The sequence below is a fragment of the Heterocephalus glaber genome, unplaced genomic scaffold, assembly GCF_053883595.1.
Source record: "Heterocephalus glaber isolate CG9 unplaced genomic scaffold, H.glaber_assembly_v1.0 deba00000470, whole genome shotgun sequence".
In the NCBI taxonomy this organism is placed as follows: Eukaryota; Metazoa; Chordata; class Mammalia; order Rodentia; family Bathyergidae; genus Heterocephalus; species Heterocephalus glaber.
Window position 1 is genome coordinate 12100902 of NW_028258145.1, and position 26487 is coordinate 12127388.

At 52.7% G+C, this 26487-nt stretch overlaps 1 protein-coding gene across 2 annotated transcripts in view; it reads left to right on the forward strand.

The window, feature by feature from the left end:
- Positions 1-3556: 3556 nt before the first annotated feature.
- Positions 3557-26487, forward strand: part of Sh3rf3 (SH3 domain containing ring finger 3) — a 235681-nt gene continuing 212750 nt past the window's right edge. For both annotated transcript variants that reach the window (XR_015448504.1, XM_004844734.3), the window contains exon 1: positions 3557-4117. Coding sequence is in view for 1 of the 2 variants with exons in the window: in XM_004844734.3 (XP_004844791.2) it covers positions 3770-4117 (348 nt within the window). In the remaining variant the exon portion in view is untranslated. The remainder of the gene's footprint in view (positions 4118-26487) is intronic.

Here is a 26487-nt window from a genome sequence, read left to right on the forward strand (position 1 = left end):
TTTCAGCCAGGGCTCCTGGGTGATGTCTCTGCAGATCACTGCGCCTCACTCTGGCCTAGTTCTGCCCACTCTACACTGACTCTCAGCAGCTGGTCTCAGGCACAATGAGCAGTAAGTATTGTGGTAGCTACACTGCAACCTGTGGGAGGCCTCACTGCCACCCAGCAGGGAGACCAGAAAGGGCTGCATGGATGTGGTGGCCTGGGGCAGTGGGCATAAGTGTGGCTGTCCTGAAGCTCAGTGTGACTTCTCCCCAGCCTGAGCCAGATTCCATCCCCAACGTTTCAGCCTGGCCAAGTGCCGGCACCCTCTGACCCATCTCTTCTTGGGTGCTAAGCAGGCGAGTGCTGAGTTCTTATCTAAGAACTCACTTCATCTCTCTTTAGCTTCTGATGGCCCTGGGTCATTGCTGGCAGTCATTCCCTCCCTGGTGGGTGGTGCTCCCCAGGGCTCTGCCAGCGGCCCCTCTTCTCTGAGGTAGTAGCATCCCCTCCTTTGATCCTCCTGCCTCATGGCTGTTTAGGCTCTGTTCTCCCTTGTAACTCCAGGCTGGTGCACATAAAACAGGCCCCAGAAGCAAACGCTGGCCACCTCTTGGGGTTGATGTGGGGTCACTCCTTCCTCCTACCTGTCTGATGGGGGTGCTATAGTAACATCCTCCCTCTCCTCCCTTTCCTCTTCTTTCTCCTTCTTCCAGTACTGGGCATTGAACCCAGGGCTTTCTCACTGAGCTACATCTTCTTTTTTTTTTTTTTGTATTTTTTGAGACAGGGTATTGCTAAATTGCTCCAGGTGGGCTTGAACTTGTGATCCTCCTGCTTCAGGCTTCCACTTTCCTGGGATTGGGACTGTTAGAGGGTGGGACTGGCTCCACTTGCCCTACAGCCAGGTCTCCTTCAGGCCCACTAACTCACTGGCTCCTGCCTGCCCTTCTAGAGTGCCAGTGTTGCATGGAAGAGCTAGAACCTTGTTGATATACAGTGGCACTCAACTTATGGTTGTTGAATGAATTCCTGTGGACTTTGCTTAAACCAAATCCTTAGCACCCAACTTCCTACTCCTGTTATTGTATAGTTTTATAAAAAGTTGTGGTAAAATACCACGTAACATAAAATTCACCTAAATGTGCAGGTTGGTGACATTAGGTACATTTGCACTGTTGTCCAGAGCTATTTTTTAACCTGTCAGCTCCAGAGTCCTGTGTCACCTGTCAGAGTTCTCCTGGCCCCCAGTGACCATGTTCAGGGCACCCAGGGAAGCCTTCCTCAAACATAGCAGGTGCAGGGCCTGGAGGAGGCCTCGTGTCTACACCACCCCCACCGTATACCATTGGCTCATGCTCTCCACTGGTCCTGCCTGTCCCTGGCCAGCCTCCCTTTTCTAGCCTAGCACTTGCCTTCCTCCTGCCCAGCCCAAGGCTCCAGCATGTCCTCCCTGGAGAGATCTCCAGTGTCTTTTGCCCCTCAGGGGAGCAGTTTCCCAAATCTCCTGGAGATGGTGCTTGACCCCTCCCTGCTTATTCTTGGGCCAGGACAGTGCCTGCCAAGGGGGTGGGCACCGGCCCCAGCAAGCCTTCTTCACAGACAAGTCGGGTGCCCACTGAAGCCCCTGAATTCAGTATCTGCATCTAGGCCTGAGTCTCACAACAGATGCTGATGGGTGCTTAACCTTGCTGCTGTCCCTGATCTGGCCACCTCCAGGGTGAGCTACTCCAATCGGCCAGCTGGGCCTCCCTGGTGTCTGCTGGGGATACAGGTGCAGAGCTGGGACTGACAGCCTGTGAATGCATGAGGATCACAAACAGGGAAGGTCCCCAGAAGAAGGTGCCACCTGTCCACTATGATGGCAAAAGGAAGAGACCCCCCCTTAATGTGACATGTGCTTACATTCCTTCTGGGACCGGGACTCCTCCCTCCCAATGCTGTCCTTCTCTGTGTTTAGCTGAAGGCTGCCTCTTGTGATTGCAGTTCATCTCAGTTTTCCCTCTGTGCTATCAGGGTCTTAACAGGAAGCCAGCTATGAGCCCCCATGGTCTGCTCAGCTTGGTGACAGCTGTCTTATCCTAAGGTCTTCCATAGAGCTCTCACTGGTAATCAATAACTTATCAACTAGAGTTCCGGGTTTCAAATAGCAGAAACTGATTCTGGCAGATTTAATAAAAAAGATACTAATTAAATAAAAATAGGGAAACCACAGGCTCAATAAGGCTTGACCAAAATGCTGGTAGCCACAGGCCAGGGTCTCCACTGGTGACACTTCTAGCCTATGACAGCACTGGAGGAGACTCTGGAGCAGCTGTCACTGTGGGAAGCCATGTTTGCCGAACTTTGCCCCAGTTCCTGCCACGTGGGCAGAAGCCCAGGTACTGGTGCTGGAGGTGAAGGTGCCAGTCATCATCTAAGGAAGGAAGAGCAGGATCCCCTGGGCCCTGACCTTGTTAGTCCAGCTCAGCTGGTCCCTTGTTCTTGGATGAGCACCCTGACTGGCCCTTTCACATTTCCTCTTGGCTATTTCCAAGCAGATGTTAGAGAGCCAAGGCTGCTTCGTGGACATCTGTGTCCTAGGGCACATCTTCCTCCTCCAGGCCCAGGGGCACCTGCCTGCTTTGAGCACGGAACCCTGCACTGTTGAGGGGCAGGGCACCGTATGGGTCCTCAGGAGCAACCCTGTCTGGGATCTGTAGTCTGATAGGAGGCCAGGATGTGTGGTATCGAGGTAATGAGATCTGCCCCCAGATCCCCTGTGGCCGTTAGAGGGAGATGGTGTCTCAGTCATCCACCAGCATTCACCTCCATGTGAACCTCTGGGAGCTGGGCACTGCCCCAGCATGGAATATCGTGCCCAGCTCACGGATGGCTTCTGCTCTTTGGTGTGCATCTAAATGAATCAGGTTTTGGGTTGGGAAAATTTAAGTCTAGCCTCAAAGGTCAACTTCACCTGACTGGAAGTTAAAATCACTGTCTCACAGGGTTGTGTAGAGGACTAAACAGAAAGCCAAACAGGAACGCTCTTAACATCTGTGCTTCAGCAAATATTGTACTACTTTTCCCCCTCATCCTGTAACTCCAGGCCTGGAGGATGCCTTATAACACGCCGCTCAGGCAGGCGTCGCGACCTTGAGGCCGCCAGGAGGGGGCAGCGCGCGGCAGGGAATCCGCGCCCGGCCTGCGCGCTCTCCGCCCTCTGACCCCGGCGCGCGCCGTCTCTCGCCTCAAGGAGGTGCGGGGTCCTTGCCCCCCCAACCCGCCTGCGCTGTCACGTGCGCACAGCCAGCAGGGACCGGGCGCCGCGCTCCCAATCGAGTCGGAGAAGGAGGCCAGGGCATCGCCGGGTCCCCAGCTGCTCGCCAGCGCCGGTGGGGCGCGCAGTCGGGGCAGCGCCCTCCCGAACTTTCCCGCGCGGCGCGGGGACCGAGGGCGCGGGCCGAGCTAGGCTCTCAGCGCTCGGCCAGGTGCAGAAGGCAGCGCGCGCCCCCGCGCACGAACCCGCGGCCCCGGAGGGCTCGCGTGGGGGCGCCGCGGGGGAGCGCGCACGCTGCCGGCCGCGGCAGGGACCCGGCCGCCCGCCGAGCGCGCGGGGACATCACCGAGCGCGGGGACAGGTGTTGTTGCTGGCCCGCGCCCGCCGAGGAGGAGGAGGAGGAGGCAGAGGAGGAGCGGAGGCGGTGCCGCGCTCCCCACGCCGCTCTGGGTTCCCGGCCGTGCGCGTCCAGGACTGGGCGGCCGCCGAGACGCGGGGCACGCGCGACGGGCACGGGCCGCGCGCGGACATGGACGAGTCCTCGCTGCTGGACCTGCTGGAGTGCGCCGTGTGCTTGGAGCGCCTGGACACCACGGCCAAGGTGCTGCCCTGCCAGCACACCTTCTGCCGCCGGTGCCTGGAGAGCATCGTGTGCTCCCGCCGCGAGCTGCGCTGCCCCGAGTGCCGCATCCTGGTGGGCTGCGGCGTGGACGAGCTGCCCGCCAACATCCTGCTCGTGCGCCTGCTAGACGGGCTGCGCCGCCGGCCCCGTGCGGGCTCTGGCCCCGGCCCCGGCCCGCCTGCGCCCCCCGGCCCCGCAGCGCCCCCAGGCGCCCCTTGCGAGACGGCCGCGGGCAGGAGCGTACCGGTGGCAAAGGTGGGTACCGGCATGGGAGGGGCGCTCGGGTTCTGCACCTCTTCTCTAACTTTGCTTTTCTTCTGGGACCCCCCCAGATCCAGGCGTGGCTGGCCGCTCCTACCCCGCACTCAGGCTACCCTGGCCAGGCACCTGGTCCCTGGTGAGCCGCCCTTCCACTCCTTTCTTGAGCCTGTTTCTTTGCCTCTTTGTGTCCTCCTTCATCTCCCCAGTGATAGCCTCTTCCCCGGACCCCCAGACTCTCCACCTGCGCCCCTCAGCGGGCCTAGAGGAAAGTTGGAGCTTGGTGTCTGTCTCCCTGGTTCCGATGGCTGCAGGGGAGCGCGTGGGCTCCTGCCTGTGTGTCTGGTGGGGAGAAAAGGGGAGGGAGCCCTGTGGGGAGCAGGCCACTCTGTGTTTAGAAAGGGGAAGGTTAACCTGGAGGCCCCAGCCTTCTCGGTGTGGCAGGTCATCATGGAGTCACTGTCTACCCTGCACCCTCAGGCAGGGTTGCAGTTCCATGAGGCTGTTGTTTCAGATCCTGATTATTATTTGTGCATCTGCATTGGCCAGCCGTAGCTGCCTCTGTATTAGTGGGCAGACCTCCTTTGGAGGGTTCAATGGCCTGGTTTCAAATCTTCTTGTTCCTGTCATCACATGCCCCCTGTCACCTGAGGTCGCCCACGGGATGCTGCTTGGAGAAAGACACAAAGTACTCCCTTTCTGTGACTTCTGTGGTGGAGAAGAGCACACTTAAAGGTTAAAGAAATTTATGTCGTTGGTTTGTTGGGACTATCATTTGCTTTAAAAGCACAACCATATTTGGCTACCCCTACTATGCAGGGAGTTGGTGCATAGTATAATGTGCAAGGTCCTGAAGGGCTGGGAGCATCTGAACCATGCAGCATCAGAACATCACCGAGGTGGGGAGCTGGCACCTTGGGTGTAGGCTTGGGTCCAAGGCCACACTTTCTGAATTGGGTTTTCTCCAGGCCAAGGAATATTCCTACTTGTGCTCACTGCTGGAGGGGAGTTCCCCACCCCCGCTTTGGTTTTCATTGTGATTGAATCTAGCTACATGCTCCAGTTAGAGATCTGCAAATTTTTCTTTCCTGTTCTTGCTGTTTTTAATGTAAAGATTTTTATTTGCAAAACGAGCAAGTTGCCGCCTGCTTCAATAATTATGTGATTTTTGGAGCTAGCTTCTGGCAAATCTGGTTTTTTTTTTTGTTTTTGAGACAGGGTCTCACTATGTAGCCCAGGCTGGCCTTGAATTCGTGGTGATTCTCCTGCCTCAGCCTCCTGACTGCTGGGATTTACAGGCGTGTGCCACCACATCCAGTGTCTGGCAAATCTCTAGGCTTCTTGGTGGCTGTGTGTTTACAGAAGTCCTCTCTGTTGTTCTTGGAGGAACTGTGTGGGGCCAGGAGGTTGAGAGGTGACCTCTGCCATTCCAGAGGCCCAGACTTGGGACATGTTTGGAATTCAGGCATGGTGGCATTCTTCAGAACTTGTCACAGGGATGGGCACTTACAAGGTTTAGTAACAAAGCTTAGTGACAGGGAACTGAGGTATAGCTGTGTAGATTTTGAGACTATGGGTGACTTTCTAAATGTGCACACAAGGTTGTATTCACAGCTTGGCGTGCTTCAGGGCACCCTGAGAACATGTGTTCTCTCCTTTTGCTCTGTTAGCTGAATGCAGCCCTCTGTCACCATAGGCTACCTCCTAGGGATTAGGTTCTGATTCTGGGGCAAGTCTGAATCAAATTGAGTACAGTCTTTGATCATTTTCAGAGAGGAGAAAGCCATGGTGGAGGAGATTATAATACTGTCAGGCTTTTCATCCCCAGATTCCTTGGTCACCTAGCAGTCCTGGCACTATACTCCTGCTGGGACAGCAGAGCTAGGTCTGGGGAATCCTGAGCAAGATGCGAAGGGTTAGGGGACTGGGCAGAGTCCCATTGAGCCACCTATACTTCTGCAAGCAGAGACTTCAGGTAGAAATTGCCTCTGGACAGGTGTCTAGCATTTTGCTGCACATTGTACTGTGCCGACTCCCTGCAAGCCAACTCTGGTCCCACTGATTGTTTAATCGATGGCTCGTGTCCCACCACTCAGAAGACCCCAAATACGCCCTACTGGGAATGGCCATGAGCAGGCCAGCTCCTATTTTCCTGGTAGGAAGCTCCTCAGATCTGTGAGGTGGGCCAGTTGGGATATGTAAACTTTGTAGCTCTGTAGAGACACAGATAACTCTTAGCATGCCTGCCTTGTGATGTTGGCTACACAGTGGAACACATCATGTGTAAAATTTGTCACCTCTATCTGGTTTCACTTGCATTGGTTTCACCAGCACCTGGAGTCTCCCAACCTGGTCAGCACGGCTGCTCAGCTTCACTTTCATGGGAGTTGTTTAATATGAGGCTGTTTGGGAATCAATTAATGATGCTATTCTTGGACATTTTGGACCTAGTTCAGATCCCCTTTGCCTGGCACTGGGGTTGCCAGTCTTGCCTTGGCCTTTGGTGAATACCGTATGTGTGGGCTCCTAAAGTGACCTTTGAGAATCTTGTTTTTGTTTTGCTGCCCAGTATGGCAATTGCTAATGTGTGCTAAGTTTCTCAGCCTAACTTGCTTATTATTTCTTTTCACAATTTTGGAAAAGATCCCCCTGTAACACTCCAGAGCTGTGTTGAGGGAATTGTTCCAGGACGATCTGCCTTGCTAAGAAGGCCTTTGTGAGGGCTGGGGTTGCAGCTCAGTGGACCAAACAAGCCAAGAACAGGATATGCTTAGATTGGGCCCACTTGAAAATCTCTTCTATACCCCTAGAACAGTGGGATTATATGTGTTGGGTACTTCATTGTATGAACACACATGCATGTGATGCTTACACCATCTTTGGATGCAGGACTCAGGACCTTGAGTCTAGGTTGTGTCATGTGAACATCAAGCCATGGCCTCCACTTACCATTGCCTATTTCTTTTCTTCGAGTGGAGTGGGAGCTCAGAGACTACCAGGGAATTCTGAGTGGTGCATCCTTCTGGATTCTAGGTAATTTTTCCCCTACATTGTTTTATGTTCTCGTTCGCACCTGATTTGACCATTTTGAAGCAATCTGCCTTGGTTGAGTCTTTCTGAGGAGCCATCTTTTTCTTCCAAGGGCAACATTTTCTTTTTTCTTTGCGCTCAGCCTCCTCAGTTACATAATATTTAATTAAAGTACTTTTTAATGTTATGAGGACAACTTGCATAAACATGGTGGAAACAAGGAGGGCAGATGCCTGGGAAGGACAGGCCACCCTGGCATTGTGAGGGGACAGCCCGTCCATGAGGTGCAGTGGGTGCTGTGTGGTCCAGCTGCTCCCTGGCTGGGGCCCAGGCAGAGGTTTTGTGGTGTTTGGAAGTCGGTCACCTTAGTGGATTACCATTCATGGACACCTTCTGTGTCATATCTGCTGTGGGCCAAGGGCTGAGTCAGGCTATCTGAGCCTTTTCTGCTCCTCACTCCAGCTCCATGAGGTTGCTGTCATCAAGTGGAGGCAGCTGGGCTGCAGCTTCTTGTGCTGAGGGGCACACAGTGCCTCCTGGTTAGAGGAGCCTCATCCCTGACCAGGGTCTTGCACACAGCATGGCCCACCCAGATCCCCTGCTTGAGGCTACAGAAGCCCAGGACTGTGCACAGCAGGTGGAGCCTGTGTGGGTTGGGATGCAGTCATCGTGGCAGGCAGCCCCCCAGGGATGCGAGGCCAGGCCCAGCCCTCAGCTCAGCTCCGTCCGCAGGATCTTGCTCACCTTTTGTCTCCTCTGTCATCACCTTGGCCCCAGCCCAGGTCTCCACAGGGAAGCAGAGGGAGGAGGGTCTCTTGCCTTCTCCAGGTGGGTGAGTGGGCACCGCTGCCACTGTGATGGTGTCCAGTTAAGGATGTGAGCATGTGTGCAGCTGTGTAGTGGAGGAGTGGATTTGTGTGTGTGGATGTAGACTTGCACATCTGTGCGCGTGCGTGGAGTGGGGATGTGAGGGTGTAGATGGTGTAGGGTCCGCTCCACACGTGTCGGCCCATGTCATGGGGACAGGATCACAAGGCAGTTAGGAACACTGCAGTAGAGTGGTTGAGTCTATTTCGCCTGCTAAATTGCTCCAGGTTTTGTCTTTGTTGTCAGAGGCAGTGTTCCTGATCTTTACAAGCATCATTAAAGTGGAAAACAAAAGTGCCTTAACCATAATGTGCTCAAGACACAGTGGGGATGGGAGGCTGCTCCTGTGGGGTGGCTGTTCCTGCAGAGTTCCCGCTCCCACCAGGTGGCTGGTCCCCTCTGGCCAGCAGCCCCTCCTCAGTCCAGAGCCCCCACACTTGCTGCAGCCCCTGGAACCCAGCTGCTGTCAGGATGGAGCAGAGCAGAATTCCACCGGTGTCTTTCTTTGGGGAGCCACCAGCCTGTGGGAGCACAACAGCACTGCTTCCCAATTATGCGGTGTTTCCAGTGTGCATTTCAGCTCAACTGTATTTGATCTCTGCCTTTTACAGTCAGCTCGATCTGTTTTGAGCATGTTTCTGAAGTGAAACATCAGCCGGCACTTGGTTAAGGGTAGATGCTCTGTGCAGCTCCTCTGGCAGGGCCAGGGCCGGTGTCTGTGAGCTTTGACTTGCTCAGGTGACCTCCAGACATGCTGGGTGAGAAGTTCGTGCTCTACAGATTGTACTCTGCTTTACGTGACCCTCATAGAACAGGATGTCAAGTGAGAGGTGGTGGCAGTGTGCAGTGACCCGTCCTACTGTGCTGAATGGAGCCTCCCTTGGCCACCAGTGAGGCTGCAGGGGACAAAGTGGAGGGTCAGTGCCTTCTGGGCAGTTCCCTTGCAGGTGCTGCCTCCTTGGCACTCTGCTTGGGCCCCAAAGAGTCAGCGATGGTCAGATGCTGCTGTCTATTGGAGACTCGCAGGGTCCTTGTGAAGAGATGCTGCTCTTCTCTGCTCCACTCGAGTTTACCTGCTCATGATACAGTGGCTCTCTGCAAACACAGAAACGTTAGGATTTTTGCGTTTCTGCCTAGTGGAATGTGTGTGGATTGCTCACATGAGTTCATCTGAGTTTAGAGTAATTAGGATTCACCACAGGAACTCAGGTCAATAAAAGTAGAGAGAGAATTTAAAAACATGCTCCCCCAAGGGCAATGCAAATGTACAGAAAGCTAAAGAGACCTCACTGTGTGCAGAGGGAAAGGGACCCAGAAAACAGTGGGTCCAGGGAGGAAAGATGCATTCTCTCCTCTGTCTCTGAGTGCTGCACACCTGGCAGTCCACCATATGGCCAGTCTGGGCAGTGTTGGGTGTAGGGATAGAAATTTTATCGGTCTTTGTTGATAATAAAATGTAATTTTTCCCCACTTAGTTAAGTGGCTGGAAATGCTGCAGAGATGCATATATTGGCATCTCCTTACTCTATCTTCTCTCTGGCCGGATGCTTTTTCCAGTGCTGGGGATCGAACCCCGGGTCCCATTCACCTCAGTCCTCTGGCAGGAATTTCTGATGAGGAAAGTGGGTTGAATGAATGAGGGTTTCCTGGGTTTGCAGCTGGTTCCCACCTCTCCCAGTGTCTTCTTCCAGTGTCCTGATTGATCAGACAAGGGCTTTGCACACTGCCTTTTTGGATCACTCCTTCCAGGTGGGACAGAGAGTATGTAGCGATGATGGGGAAGGTCTCTTCTGAGCTTTCTAAGGAAACTTGCTGCTGGTTCTTGGTTCCTCTGCAGCATGGTCATGCAGATGGTGCCTTGTGGAGAAGGCATTCACCACCAACCTTACTGTGGTTGCTAGAATGAGGAGGTCAGGGCCTTCTTTGATGTTGGGAAATTGTCTTTCAGCCACAGCACCACCTGAGGTGAAAACCATGGGGATGTATCACTTAGGATCTAAGTCACAATGATGGAAGGGTGTGCTTTGCTTGTTTACTAGGTTGAGGCTGGAGATCCTGGGCTAGGGTGCACTGGACAGGGGAGGGAGCCAGCGCATCTCATCATCGTCCTGGGTTCCTGTGGGTAGCTGCTGTCACTTTCAAAGATGGATGGCGACTCCTCTACAGCTGAGCTGGCCACTGTTGCTCCTCAGTTTGAAGCATTAAGCAAAGCTCTGGAGGGGGCCAGGTGGCCACTTCAGGGACAAGTTGTCTGGTCCAGGTCTGGTGTGCGGAACCCTTTTGCCCCACAGGTGCAGAGTGGACTTGTGTGTGCACCTCTCAGCTAGGGATTTCTGAAATGTGTGTACCCCATCTGGGCCCAGGAGAGGCTGCCTTGGGGCTAGCAAACAGGGCTATCTGTGCCCTGGGTCATGGCAGGGAAAATGCCCAGTATCAGAATCTGTTTCATTTGTTACTTTTAGGAATATAGCTGTCATGGAGTTGGGAGTTTGTTTCTCATCCTGACAGATTAAGCTGTGACCTATGGACAATAGTAGATATTTTCCTGGATTTGAAGCCATTGCCCGACATCCAAAGGAGGTGACAGACCCAAGATTCTGCAGGAACCTCCTGGAGGATGGCTTGTGTTGGGACTGTGGAACACCATTGTGGTCCCTGTGCTTTCCAGGTACCCATTTGCCTATGACCAGCACATCGGTCCCAGTAGGTGGTGTCTGGGTTGTGTGGCTGGGCAGGGCCACAGAGGTGGCCCTGGTGGCTGGACCTCTGGGAGTTTGCATTCACGGCAGGCAGTGGCTGTTTGTCTCATCTGTGGCTGTAGTACAGACTTGGAGAGGCTTCCTGACAGAGCTACACAGAGCCACACAGCTTACAGGGCAAGGCCAGGAGGGGGTAGGCCAGCAGGAGGGCACTGTCCTCCCCTAGGTCTTCTCTAAAGGCCGCAGGTGTGCACCTGGGTGGTCAGCTGTGCTGTGCACTGACTGTGCTTCACTTGCCTGTGTGAGCCGTGTTCTGCTTCGCTGCTTCTACATGTTAATGCTCCTTTTCTGCTTTCCCCAAACTTCAGCAGTTTTTTGCTTTTTAAAGTTTAGGTCTTACAGGAAGTAGAACATGTTTTATCTTTCCACATGGAGTTAATACCCAGTTTGTGTGAGTGTGGGGGTCATAATGCTTCCTGTGTCCCCACACTAATCTCTGTGTCATATTTGGCCATCAGCACCACGAGTGGCCCTGGTAGCTTCTCTGCTGTTAAGTCCTGTGGGCCGAGGTCTTGTATGCCCCAGGCTGCGGTATGGGTCTGGGCTGGGGGTGGGCAGCACAGAACTCACCTGGGCTCAGGTGAGTAGACTTTGTCCAGGTCAAACCTCCGAATCTCCCTCCTTCATCTCCCATGAAGCTGCGGGCTTTCTGTAGTCTCCTCAAGCCATCTGTGTGCTCTTCACCACCCCACTTAGGCTGTGTTATTCAGACACTCCTGCCCTGCCGGCCCTTTAAAGGAGGTGGCCATGACTTGTCCTTCTCAGTTCCTCTTTCTCACCTCCTCAGTGACCATGGGGCTCAGTCCACGCATGCCGCCTTCCAGCACACTGACCTCTGGGAAGGGGCCTGAGCCTCTGTGACCCTAGGGTGCCTGCCTTCCTTTCCATCCAGTGGGAGGGCTGGGGCCAAGCTCAAGGCTTCGGAGGGCCAGCCCCAGCCCAAGAGGCTCCTTCCAGGGGCAGACAGAGGCCCTGTCGGCTGTAGGGTGGGCAGGGCAGTGACACTGGGGTCACAACATGTCTGAACCTTGTGTCTGGGTGACACATGTCCACCACTGTGCTCCCTGGGTGCTCAGCCTGTGGCCGCCCCAGCCTCAGCCGCTCTTGGACCCCTCTGTACTTGCTCTGGCTCTGTCTGCCCTTCCCCAGGCCTGCTGAATCCTCTTCCCAGCCCCCTCCCCTGGGACTCTTGGACCTGTAAACTGTGCCTTCTATGCCTTTGACAGCTGTCCCTGGTCCCCACACTCACTCCTCTCCCTGCGGTTCTTCCAGGGAACAGGTGTTTACTTGTGGTCTTGTGTTTTCTCTTAAAAATCCAGCTGCAGCTGGGGAGATAGCTTGGGGACATAGCTCAGGGCCAAATGCCAGCCAGAGATGCCAAAAACAAACAAAAATCTCCAATTCGTATGTATGTTTTATTTTGATTTCATGTCACACCTTGAGGTTGTCTTCCCAGGCCCGGGTCAAATGTGTCCCCTAACTTCCCTGCCCAGCTCCCCTAGCACCCTGCTCACCAGCACAGCTGCAAAGATGAGGCTGCCAGGTCCCCAAGGCAGGCAGCCTGTGCATGAGCCACAGGAGGATCCTGTACTGGAGGAGGCTCAGCTGCGACTTCATGCTGCTTGGCATCATGGAGATGTCAGCGAGTGGAGAGTGGGGATTCCAGAGGTTTTTCATTCTCTAGTTTTATTTTTGATTGACATGCAGTAACTGTACCTGTTGATGGGACCTGTTGTGATGTTGTACTACATGTATACACTGTGTAATGACTGAATCAAGGTAATCAGCACACCCGTCACCTGAACCATTCATCATTTCTTTGTGATGAGAATATTGAGAATCCTTCTGTAGCTGTTTTGAAATGTGTGATGCACTGTTGCTAAACTCAGCAGGGAGCTGTGCAACCCAGCACCAGCAGTCATTCCCATGTCCCCCTGTGACTTCACACCCAAGGATCCTTCGCCCCCTCTCTTAAACTCTCCACCCCTGTGGGCACAGTGCTGTTCTTCTGGATTCCCAAGGAGGTCACACAGTGTCTGTCTCCCTGTGCCTGGCTCATCTCATTAACATGATGTCCTTTGGGTTCTTGCATGTTGCCCAAAATGACAGGGTTTCATGGTTTTTTTATGACTTAATCTGTATGCCATCATGCATATATATACCTCATCTTCTCTCTAGTCCCAGGACGATGGTCCCTCATGTAGAGTCTATATCTCAGTTGTGGTTAATAATTTTGCTATGACTTGGAAGTGTCGACTGTGACCTCTTCCTGTGCTCATTTCATATCTTTTGGATTTATGCCCAGAGTGGGATTTTTAGGTTGTACATATGCTAGCTCTACCTTTAATTTACCTTCACAGTGGCTGTGCTGATTTACATTTCTACCAGCCTGTCCTGGTGTTCCCTCCCCATGTCCTCACCAGCCCTTGTTTGGTTTTGGTGGTGGATATTCTGACTGGAGCCAAGTGGTAGCTTGCTGTGCTCTGATTGCAGTTCCCTGATGCTCAGTGCTGTTGAGCATCTTTGTGTCTGAGTTTCCTGATGTTGGCTTTCCTTCCTGGACACATGGGGCCCCCATGGAGTAGGGGGTGCTGCTGGCTTGGCAGTAGATGTGGGAGAGGTGGCTGTCACCCTGAAGGTGTGGGGGCACACCTTTGCTCTGTAAACTCAGGTGGGACATTCTATTGGGTTGAGAAATGTTCCAGGATGCTGGTTTTCGAGGTGAGGGGCTATGTTGACAGAGGCAGTGGATGTGTCCTGAGTGTCAGGGACTTGGAGCCAGCGTCCCAGAGGGGACTATAATGGGGATGGGGAGGGTGCTTCTGGTGGGGATGAGTTCATGGGGGCCCAAGGTGGGCCATGCAGGATGGTGCCTGGGGAAGGTGTTTTGACTCTATTTGCGTTTATGTTAATGATCCCTGAAATTTATGTCAAGGGCACATTAAAAAACCTTACTGATTTCATTTGGAAACAAAAAGTTAAATAAACAAAGTTAAATAAAAAGTGAATTAATTTAAAGACACTCCTTAAATAAAATTGTGAAGATGAGGCTAGATGACAGTTGTTTTGATAAAAACTGTCTTAGGTTGCAGGGAAATCTGAACCTTGAGGAAATACTGCATTCTGGTGTTCATTGTTTCTAACAGTTAAGATATGAAGCCCACCTGAATGTGGGTCAGGAACATCCTGTAACAGAGTACTACTCAGCCTTAAAAAAGGAGGAAGCCCTGCCCTGTGTGACAGCATATGTGAGCCTAAAGGACATCATGGTACATAAACAGGACTCAGGAAGACCACACTTGCCATGAGCTGAGGAGGTTGATCCCACAGAACAGATTGGACTATGGGTGCACAAGACTTTTGGGTGGGAGTCACAGAGATGCAGGTGACAGATGTGACTCTCACCAAGAGAGGAATAAGCTCTGGAGCCCTGGGGTAGAGGGTGACTGGAGTCACAGCAGTGTGTCTTGAAGTCTGCTAAGGGGTAGCTCTTGGTATTCTCCCCATACAGAGGAAGCACTGACAGGAGATGGAGGAGGTGCTTGCTAAGACATACACAGTTCTTATTTGTCAGTAATACTTCAGTAAGCTGGGGAAAATAAATGGTAAAAATAACAAAAGCTATTTTTTGGAAGTCACAAAGCCACCTTGTGTCGTGGAGTAAGCAGACTTCCCTTTCCCCACAGTGTCCAGACATCTGTCCCCTTGCCCCATTTCCTTTGGTCATGGGTGCTGATACCTGGGACTGATGGACTTAGAGGTGGCAGGAGGCCAGACAGCTGCCTGTGAGAAATTGGCTGTGTTTTGTGCTTGGAACACAATCCTGGGAAAAATTGCTTTTTTGAATTTTAAACCCAAATAGCAAGTGAGAAAGGGCAGCCTTTGGGAGTCTTCTAGGGCTGAGGAAGGTTGAGAAGGATGGGGTCCCTAGCCCTCACACACTCCAGCCTGGCCAAGCTGGCCTTCCTGCCCCATGGGCGGCTCTTATGCACACCTGACCTCAGCTGTCCCTTTACTGTCTGGACCTCACCAGAGCTGGATACACGGCTTGGGGCCTAGGGACAGGCAGGGGCAGCAGAACCTGTCCTGAGCACATGTGCCAGCTGGACATAGGTGGATGTGGGTGGACCCTGAGGGCCGTGCCCAGTGCTGACCCCAAAACTCCCCAGTGAACTGACTCTGATCTGGGGACCACCTTCAGGAGCCAGGGCCATCTTGGGTTCAGCCAGGTTTCTGGGGACTGAGTTGGTCACTGTGAGGACCATTGTTATAAAGGGAGCCCCTCACACCGTAGCGTGTGGCATCCTAGGAAGTGCCAGTGCAGCAGGAGACCTTGCCAGCCCAGCCATTGCACCCTAGCTTCAGCCTCTGATCATTGAGCTACATGAACCTCCTCGCCTTATAGTTCTGGCCTCAGGTGTTTTCTTGGAGCCACACAAAGTGACCAAGACCCCAGGCTGTGCCACCTGCCCAGCCACCCCCTGCTCTTGAGAGTCTCCCGGGTCCCTGACCACCTCTGTTTAGTTCCTCTTGAGCTCCCAGCTCCTCACCTGCTGTTCTCTCCTTGAAACTTTTTCCACCTCTTCCTTCCTCCTCCTCCTCCCTGGCCCCAGGCATTGTCTCCTCCCAGCCCTCCTGCAGTTCACCAGCACTGCTCAGCTGTGGGTCAGCATCATCTGAGACCCTAAGCTGGGACAGATGTCATGTCTGGGAAGATCCCAGGAGAGCCAAGAGCACAGCTGCAATACTTCGGAAGATGCTTTTGCCCTTCCACTAGGGTAAACAAAAGCCATGATTGCAGAAAGAACGCCTTGTTATTTTTACACCTAAATTAAATCCAATTAGATTACAAAAATACATTATTACAAAATGGGTCCATTGCATTGGAAGTTTTCCAAGGGCCATTTTCCCTTGTGACTTGATGGAGCCCATAGTACTCATAGTCAGGCTCCACAATCCTGGGCTACATCCTTTGGAGCCCTCCTGGATCACAGAGGACTGGTGTCCTCTTGTGGAATGGCCCTGCATGACAGTCACAGATGAGGAGCATGCCCATCAGGCTATCCTGAGGCCTCTGCCAGTGAGTGGCTCCCCACCAACCCTCTCAGTGGGAGAGAGCCTTGCACTATCCTTTGAAGCCACTGGAAAGTGTTGCAACCTCCTAGATGAGAGGAGGTTTAGAAGTGCAAATGATTGTCAAGATGAATATTAATAGCAGTGTTATTAATAACTGGAGTTCTGTGCCAGACACTTGACTCTTGATTAAACAGAGCAGAGCTCAAGCCAAACCCAAGACTTCTCAGCTCAGAGCCAGCAGGTCTCCCCAGTCTGAGTGGGGCAGAGATGTTCTAGTGTCTGAGTAGAAGTCTGAATGAAGTCACCACAGGCCTAGACCATGCAGCCTGCCCTGTCACCACAACGTTCCTGGGCAGGGCTCGTCCACTGCCCCTTCCCAGAGCTGGGGATGGTGCCCAGCCAGGACCAGGGGCTCAATCCAGGATTCAGAGTAAGAACCCAAAGAGAGTGAGAGATGGGGTGTCTTAGCCAGAAAATGCAAACAGGGCACAAAGATCCTGGTGCTCACTGGGCTTGGCCCGGTCCACCACGGATAAAACATAGGGCTCTGTTTTTTTTTTTTTTTAAGTAACCACCATAGTTGTCACTGTAAATATTTGAGACTCAAATAGGCCATCTGTCCACAACTGAGTCTTCTAACTTGAGACTCAACACTCTTGACTGTGTCCTGTGTCTTGAGCTGCGAACATGCTTTTCAGCATTGGAAATCATCCCTTCATGTCTTTAAATGTCGGAGCTTCTGCCTGATGAACGCTGTCTTTAATTATACATAATCGAGTATTTTACTGTGAACTAATGGGTCTATTACTCATCAGAATGGCACCAGTCAGCAATAATATTCCCCAGAGCCAATTACTCAACCCTTTTCGCTCTCTGGAAGACCAGCCCGCACGTGCAGAAGTCTGTACACAGCTCTGAGCTGTGCATCTGCCAATTTGTCCAAGAGACAGAAACCAGTTTCAGGAAGCCTTCATGATTGCGGCTCGCAGGGAGCCCTCAGCAGCAACACTGGCAGTGATTGATGAGGCTGTGACCCTACGTGGGTACTGCAGCAAATGCAGCCCCTGGGCCCTGTGGCAGATGCTGTGCAGGTGGATGGCAGGCACATGGTGCAGGGGGTGGTGGGGACTCTGGAAGGTCAGTGCCTGCTAAGCCCCACCGCAAGCAGGTCGACATTGTGTCCCCACCACTGGAGACTGGGAGGACACACCCATAGGAGGGGTTGGGGCAGCAGGCAGCTGGCCAGAAGGGCTTCTTCCCAGCCTGGAACATAGTTACCATGCCACCATCTGGCTGTCTTATGTGCAAAGTGTTCTGAGAGGGGAATGGTTGGCAGTTGTGAACTGGTTCCCCCGACTTCCATTAATTGGTTTCCATTGCAAAACTGATGAATAATTATAAAGGCATGATTTATAAAATTGTAAAGGCATGTATATGTGCATCTTTACACAAACATACACACTGATCTGTGCTAGGGATGCAGTGCAAGGGGAGCAGGTCAGGCTCCCATGTGGAACATTTTTCCCTGAACAGCAGCTCATCCAACTCCTAATGCTTAGAGGAGCAATTCAGATGAACCAGGTGCCTGAAGACCTCAAAACAGGAAAATGCACCAGAAAGGTCACTTGATGGTCAGTGGACACATAAATTACCTTTGAGAGACCTGAGATCAATAGTGAGCAGGAGAGTGTGGCATGCCTCATGGGTGATGGACAGGTGTTGTCTTTGCACTATGCATGGACCATGTGAGCCTACATTTAATGCTGTGAGATCATTCTCTAGAGTTGGTTTCTTAACAGGTCTGGACCACACAGTGGACAGCAGAGTACACACAGCAGGTGTCCTTTGCTGTGAAGACGGCATGCTGAGCTGCTGCTGGAGCTGTGGTCATCCCCCCCAACTCCCCGCCAGGCTCCAGGGACCACATTGCTCAGCCTCTGGAAACAGAGCAGCCTCCCTCCCTTCTGCCTGCCTCCTTACAGAAAACTTTGAGGGGGCAGCTGAAGCAGTGACCATCAGCAATTCCAAGATGCAAGTGTTCTGGATGCTTCCAGCCACCCTCTAAGGCAGAGAGGAAGGAAGCCACTCTCTGACCCACTCTGGGCCCCTGGGGGGAAGAATGGTATCTCCAGGACTCAGGGACAGGACAGCCTGCATGGACTGCTGTGAGAGGAAGGGGGAGCCTGGGATGGAGCTGGGGTTGGGTGAAGAGGCTTGGAGGAGACATGAGACATTTCCTGAGGGACCAGACAGGATGTCCTCAGGAGGCCAAGGAAGGACAGTGAGGTGGAAGGGGAGGGGGTAGAAAGACAGGGACCCATACCTGGGTCAAGGGAGGTTGTGAAAGAGACATTCAGAGCAGACCCCACGGAGACTCTCCTGCCTGGGGTCCCACCCAACTTTGGGGCTCATCCATCATGACTCTGACGTGGTCTCCTCCCCTGGCCGTGGCTCTGATCCTGCGGGATCATGGAGGCCCCATCCAGGCTGGTTCCTACCTGTCACACAGGAACAGGCTCCATGGATGGCATCCCGTGTGGGGAGAAACCTGGGCCTGGGAGACATTTGGAGTTTGGGACACCCCAAGAACTTAGTGTGGGGAGAGTGTGGAGACTCTTTAACACAGAACCAGGGCCAGGAGAGGAGGTGTGAGGCCCCCTGGACCTAGCGCAGGCCAGTGGGGAGAGAGAGTCACTGTGAGGGACACAGTCACAGGCACAGAACCCAGCAGGAGTGAGCACCCTTGGAAATCTGGGCAGAGTCTCTGTGGCCTCAGGATGGGGGTTCCTGGGACTTTAACCAGGCTGAAAAGCTATGGGGCCAGTGACAAGCCAAAGAGCATTTGAGGACAGTCACTGGGATCTTGGGCATGAGGCTGGATACAGACACAACCTATGCAGGGAAGCTCAGGCAACTCCACGCCCCATACGAGGTCACTTCCTGGTCATTGTAAGCCTGGGGCTCAGCTCTGCAAAGGTCTCCACCAACCTGGACCCTGCTTTCCTATGCTGCCTTGCAGGGCTCAGGGGAGATTGGCAGCATCTCCCTTCCCTGCTGTGGGGCCCTGGGACTTGTTTCTGGAGCAAAGTTGGTATGGGTGGAGTCAGCCTTCTGCCCTGACCTTCTTGGGGCTCACCATGTCACCAGGCTTCCAGGACTGGGAGAAATTAGGATATCTTATGCTACAGTTTGGCATATTGCAAATGTAAAAAATTTGTGCCAGTCAGTGGGACAGCCTGGTGTGGGACACAGCCTAACCACCAAGGCTGCCCACCTCGGGGAAAGGAAGACCACAGTGGGAATGGCCTCACTGCACAGAGGCCAGCAGGCACTGGTGCATCTTCTGTTCAGGGTCCTTGAGTCCTGCTATGATCATTACTGAGACATGATCTGGACACCCCGAAGCCTTCTTGCCTGGCCTCTCCCTGCCATCTGGGTCCCCCTCCATCTGCATGGGGTGTGAAAATCAGCCCAGATGTTTGTGCAGCTCAACATTTGTGGCCATGGAGACAGACTGAATACAGAATTCTTCCCTCTCTGGAAATCTGTGCCTGCATGTTTCAAAAACATTTACAAAAAGCTAATGGCTTAACAGGTGTTCAAAAAGCCATCTTTTAATGGTTTCAATTCCAGATTTTATACTCTAAAGCAGCACTGTCCAATAGAGATAGAATTCAAGCCACATAAGTAATTTTTAGCAGGGGTTTTGTAAGAGGTGGAAAGAAACAAGTTAAATTAATTTTGGTCTGCATTTTGGTATGCAGGGTCTCAGTGTGCTGGTGTGTGATCATGACATGAAGTTATTGATGAGGATTCTTCTCCACCCACCTCCCATGCTGCTTTGGAGGCCTGGTGTCTTGGTGGGACTCTTGTGCCCAGGTGCTCAGTGGCAAGGCCATGCCACTGCACAGCTCAGCTCCAAGGATTAGACATTTCAGATGCCATGAGAGGGTCCTGATGCCCCTAAGGGATCTGAACCAGCAAAATGTGCTTCCTGATTTCTGGTATCATAGCCATGGGGTCTGCAAGCCCAGAGGGAATTCTGTATTGAACTTAACATAATCAGAGCCTGGATGGCATCTAAAACTCATGCTGAGACGCAGGTGTAGATCCAGAGTGAGTGCATTTCTCAGACTAGCTGATTATCTCCTTTTCCCCCAGGAGTCATTTCTCCTGGCCCGTCCTCTCCACAGTCTGTTCTCAGCTGTCGTGAGGGACACAAGGTCCAGTTGTGCTCTTTCTGTGTCTAGTTTCAGCTTCCCTCCTAGAAAAGTGCTCACTGTTTTAGAAACATGATGCAAAGCTGTCCCTGCCCTGTCCTCTGTGTGTGGAGGGGTGGCAGGAGATGGAAGATGGCTTCATCCTCTCTTCCTGTTAGGTCCCTGTGGGACAGGCGGGCATGTGGATGAGGTGGCCAGTGCTGTCCCAGTTGCACCTAGTAAACTTTTTGCATGCTGCTGCTGTTAGTGACACGCACAGGGCAGTGAATAAATAATCCTGTGCTCGAGTCTCAGGGCGTAGGTCCAGGTGCCCAATGCCTGTGTGGCCTCACACTAAGCATACAGAAGGTAATTTGCTGGAAACAGTGGAGGGCTTGAGGGTTCACTGCATGGAAATTGGATTTTGTCTTTTATTATTTATGTTACCAGATTTCTACTTAAGGCTGTGGGATTACCGTTTCTTTCCATGGTGTAATTTAATTGAGAATTAGCCGTTCATGGTTTCAGGTCATGGTTGGAAATTCAGTTAGTGTCATCCCCCTGGAGGGGGACAGAGGACCTGGGGGTTCCCTCCTGTCCCTGTGAGGCCTGGTGGCAGGTGCCTGGCCCCCCCCACATGGCTGCTCTAAGATGCTGTGTCTCAGCGAGTGTCAGTGAGTGGAGTGAACCCCAGTACGCTCTCCTCCAGAGGTCCCTCTCTGGGTCAAGACCCTGGTGCAGACCAGGCTCAGGAACAAAGCCATCGATGCTGCTGAGTCTGCACTGAGCTCTGGGGAACACTTTGTTCTGGGATTGGAACCCGGGCAAGCACCCACCACTGAGGTTCACCCCAGCCTTCTTGCCCTTTTATTTTGGGACAGGATCTCATTGTGTTGCCCAGGCTAGCCTTGAACTTGAGATTCTCCTGCCTAAACCTGCTGAGTAGCAGGGATTACAAGTATGTACCAGTGCACCTGGCAGAGAGGTAGTTTTGACTGGCAGATATGGGCCCAGTAAATGGAGATGTCTGTAAAGACAAAATGTCACTGAGGTGCTGTTGTCAAAACCCTGTTCCCCATAGAGTGGGATGCAGCTGTCTAGGCAACACTTGAGGAGAACAGAAGTAGCATCCAAACCTTTTGGGTCCGTGTGAGTGAGGCTAGAGGAGCATGTTCATTTTTGATTACAGAAATTAAAGCCATCTTCAATGTGAATGTGGGCAAGTTAGGAGTAACAGAACAGATTACTGAGAAAATGCTAAAGTTGTGTTTTTTTCTCTACCCCCTGTAGTGAATTTTAAAACATGCTTTTGTTGAGATTTGAAAAGGCAGTCATGCTGAAGAATTTGGACGGAGTGGATGCAGGAAAGAACAATGAAGGCACAAAAGTGCAAGAGATTTGCCATGGTTCTCAGGCTGTGGTAGAGGAGGCCCTGGCCTTGCCCAGTTGGTGGCTGGTTGGGGATGCTCTGCTCCTGAGGTGGGGCCAGCGGTGAGCCTGTATCTGCAGCAGCTGCCAGCATGTGAGCTCGTCACCGAGATGTCAGGACACCCAGGTTACCTGACTTCTCCTGCCACCAGGTCCATTCATGTCTTGGGTCCATTCTGCATTAAGCTTTCTCCTGACCCAAGCTGGCTATATGCCCTTGGATGCCCTTCCATAGTGGCCTCCCTGGTCCCTGTGCTCTGGACATTAGAGGGCAGGACCCTCTGGGTCTTTAGGGCCTGGTGCAGAATAAAATATGATTCAAGGTTGTGAGGACCCAACACATGGTTGTCAGAGAGGGTTGTAGATGCCTGCTGATCAGACACACTGTGTAGACACATCGCAGTGCAGATCCTGTGGACGCCATGTATTGTTTCCTGGTTTAGCCTTGGGCTCATCTCGGTTTGGGGCAGAAGGTCCTGTGTGGGGCTCAGCCAGTGGCTTTGTGGAGCCTGTGGCTCGTGGTGGATTTTGTCCTATGGGTGACCAGATGGGACAGAAGTTGGGAGATGCAGGCGGGACCGGGGAGGATGCTCTCCCCAATTTTTCTAGTGTGGGAGTTGTTGGAATCATCATGGTGCAGGTGGCTTGGACATCCTAGCACTGCAGCACATGCTTCATCTGAGAGGAGGCAGGGGCTCTCTCAGGCAGAGATGCCCACCTCTGGCCAGGAAGCTGGAGGGGACAGCAGTGTCCCCACCCCTGTGTCCTCACCCTCCTGGCTTCCAGAAGAAGAGTTGAGCTGTCTGGGTTCTGGACACCATAATGTAGGCCAGGGCTGGCTCTCCTTTAGAAGTCTTGGAGCACGTGTCTTCCCAGTGGGCACCTGTGGGTTTGTGCTTCCATTGACATTATCATCCCCAGTGGCTCAGCTTTGGCATGTAGGCTTCCAACTCCCTGCTTCCCTGAGGCCTGGGTCAGCCCAGGAAGGCCCCGGCCTTGAATGAGGTGGAGCAGGCACATGTAGACACTCAGCACCCCCAAACGTGGCATGGCCCCAGCTGCCTGCAGGTAGGCTGACCTTACACATCCGTTCTTGTCCCGGTCATGAAAACTCCCTGAGCTCCAAGCCCAGGCTGAGTTATTTAGAGGTGGTATTATTATGTTTTTAATCAGGGAGGACTTTGTACCTTTGAACATGTGAGCAGAGCTCCACTGTTCACTCTTAAGGCCTCTGGTGAGCGGTTGGGCTGGGTGAGGGTGAGGAGGCTGCTTCTGTATTCTGGTGGCCTGGGACAGAGCCACTGCGGGCCCTGGCCTTCTCTCTGGGCTGTCCTGGAGCTGGGGTGGGGCTGGAATGCCCCTGGCTGGAGTGAGCCCCTGCTCTCTGAGCTTTTCTTATCCCTTAGATCAGAGAGGCAGAGTGGTTTCCAGATGTGTCGGTTGAGTTCATAGTGTATTAATAAAGCCACTGAAGTAGTGAACGTGGGTCCTGAGCCCCCTGCGTGGGCGTTGGCGGGATTCTAACTTTCAGCATTCATAGGAAGACCTGATTCTAGGTCCTGTGTGACTGCCGAGGAATTGTGATGTCTGTGCCGCTGGCTGCCAAATGTGGCTGCTGGAGCTGAAGACCTCTTGCAAGGGTCAGGAGCCAGACCCCCTTCTTGTCTCTGGCTGATGAGTGGCCATGCTCACAGTAAGCCTTCTCACCACCTTCTTCACCACAGAAATGAAGAAGTACATCTGCTTTCCCAGGGCAGTATACTTTGGGACTGCAGGAGACAGGTCTTTGGAAAGAAGTGATAGTAGCTGATCCTCCTGCTGTGTCCTCTGCTGTCTCCAAGACTCCTTAGTGACACCCAGCTGTCATCATCTCCTTTTGGCTCAGCTGGCCCTTCGTTGTTACCTGTGGCATGTGCCTTCAGAGACAGGGAGCTGTGAATCTGCCACATGGGGCTCTCCCAGCCTCTGCTCTGGAGCAGAGCATGGGCAGCAGATTGGTACTCTGCACTGCCAGGGCCTCTGCAAGTGTACTGTCCACAGACACTGAGACTGTGAGTTTCCATGTGGTGACAAACTGGGGGTGCATCAGTCTACTCTGCATCACTGCAGTGCAGCACCTAGGCCAGCTAGCTTAGGGAGAAGAGGAGTTCGTCCTGTTAACAGTATGAGTTTCATACACCCAGTGTTGGTAGGGCCCAGGGAGGAGTCAGGCATCTCACAAGAGACTGGGAGTGAGTGTGTGTGTGTGTGTGTGTGTGTGTGTGTGTGTGTGTATGGCTGTTGTCTCTCTCTTCTTATAGAGCCACCAGGATTCAGTCACAGGACTCTACCCTCTTGGATGGATTTTAATGTGGGACCCCTTGGGACAGACTCTCATTATGTCCAGACCATGGCAGGGATAGCTGTGATAGTCTCTTTCCAAGGTTTGAGCACCACTGGGGTTGTGATTGTACTTACTGGCAGGCAGGTGTGTTGTACCTGTAAAATTCATACCACCACCTGTTGATTTCAGGGCCACTCTCCCCCGCCATCCTGGGGTGGTGAAGATGTAGACGATGGCAGAGGGGCCATTCTGTGGGAGGACAGGCGGTTGTGGGACCTTTCCGTTGCTGGCCCATTCCCTCACCTGCTCCCTCTGAGGCAAGGGATTGCTTTACACCTAATAAACTGACCAGTGGCGGGCTGTGGGCTGCTCTGCATTAGTAGAGTTGGGCAGTGTGTTTGACTGTGGGACTTTATTTAAACAAGTGTGTTTTTCACTTAGACACTTCAATAGATTCATTGATAATGAAGGGAACAGTTTCCTGACTGACTCTGAGCCTGTCTTCCTGCAGCCTGTGACCATCACAGATTTGATATTGGTGGCATTTGGGCAAAGACACTTTTCCAGAAACTGCAGTTCACACATCTTGGCAAGTTTCCTCAGGCTGTCCAGTTTTCCACACCCCTCATACCATCACAGACCGATGATGGGATGGTGCTTTCTAAGGCTCCTCCTTCTCCAAGCTGAGGTCATTACTTGTTCATTAAATGAATATTGCTGGGCACTGATGCTATGCCAGGCCCTGGATGCCCCATCCGCTTCTCCCAGCCAGCAGGTACTTGGTCATGCAGGCAGAATCTCCAGGGACAGAGGTGCATGTTCCTTGCTCTGAAGTCTCTCCAGGGTCACTCAGAAGATGGTGAACTCTGCCCCCAGTCTGCAGCTTCTCCCAGGGCCAAGGGTGACACACAGTTGGGGAGAGCTCTTTGGACAGGCCTAGGGGCCCACATGGGGTGGAAACCTTGCTGAGTGCCAGGCCCTAGGGATGGGGGTCCCTGTCCCAGTGTGGCTCACAGATGCTGGTTTTGTGCAGCTCTCTCTCTCTGGTTGGCAGTTTCACAGCTCACTGAATCCCTGGTTCTATGTGTGTCTACTGCTTATCTGTAGTCTATTAAGAATTAGGAGTTTGTGTCATCTTTGTACAGAGGGATGACAGTTGTGTTGTGAGTTATCATACAACACAGAGAAAATCAGACACATACTGACTTGAAATTTCCTTCCCACCAACATGATTTTCCTGCTCTACTTGTGCCTCTTTTTCCCCAGGATGCTGCATGAGGACTCTGTGTGTAGGGAAGACAGTGAAGGAACTGGAATGCAGGTGCATGGTGCTCTTTCTCTGGCTCTGTGTGGATCTATGTCAGATGTTTCCTGTGGGTGCCGAGCCCAGGCCCTCGGTGTGGGATGTGTGTGTTCTCTACCCCAAGGGACGAACCCAGGCCTTGTCTCTTGGACACAGTGGAGGCTCCAAGTCACCAGACACCTGTGTGGCAGGGAGCCGCTGTCCTGTGGCCTCCACTTGTGTCCCCAAGCAGCACCTTGCCATGGTCGTGGGGTCCACATGAACAGAGCTTCGGGTGGCTCTTCTTCATGACGTGGCTTAGCTGTCCTTGCTGCCTTCCTGGGTCTTCTTTTTCTGCATTTGTCTTTGTAACTTAAAGATGTTGAAACTGAGCCTGGTATGTTGGTGCTTGCATGTAATCCCAGCACTCTGGAAGGCTGACGCAGGAGGATCAAAATTTGAGCCCAGCCCAGGAAACTTAGTTACTTAGGGAGATGTTGTCTCAAAATAAAAAAATAAAAAGGGCTGAGGATGTAGCTCAGGGTGAAGGCTCTGAGTTCAGTCCTCAGCACTACAAAAACAAATGTTGAAGATATAAACACTTGTGTCCTCTTCGTGTCTTGACTGAAACTGCCCTGATTTGTGTAACTTCCTCTCTCCTCCCCCTTTCCTTCTTCCTTCCCTCCCTGTGGATGGCAGCATGTGCATGGTGACCTCTGCTCATCTCACAGACATCAGCTGGATGTCACAGATGTCACAGTGCTGCTGCATGAGGGCTGGGGTGCAGCTCAGCACAGAGCACTGGCCCAGGCTGTTGCAGACCCCAGGATCCATCCTTGTGCCCAGCAAACAGCGAACATGGTGCTGGGTGGGTGGTCTCTGGGGAGTGGGAGGTAAGGGGAATTTTCTTTTTGTTTCTTGGGCTATTCAAGTTTTCACGATAAGCATTTATATTTTCTCTCAGATTTTAAAAGTTTCTAGTTTTTTAGGGCTTTAGAAGCTTTCCTTTTCTTTATGGAGGTCAAATGCAGGCTAAGTTGCAGTTCTTGCAGTTCTGGGATTGGAGCTAGAAACTACTGGAGGGCCACAGCCTGTGTGGGGTCTCAGGTGCTGTGTTCAGCTGGGCTACCTTGCCCGGTGTCTGATATGTGCTGGTGCCAACAGGTGGGCTGTTGTGATCGGGGTGATATGGACAGATGGCATCATGCTTCATGTCGCCCAGGGAAGGCCATACCCTCAGGCAGCACAGCACCTGGTGCCTGCTCGCCCTGGCATCCTCTGGGCTCTGCAGGCCATGTGTGGTTGTCATGCCTCTTTCTCTAGTCTTCTATGCCCCTGTCAGGACTTCAGGTTGGTGTACTGCGACAGCGACCCAGATGTTGGAGTGAGGGGACCCAAGAGGC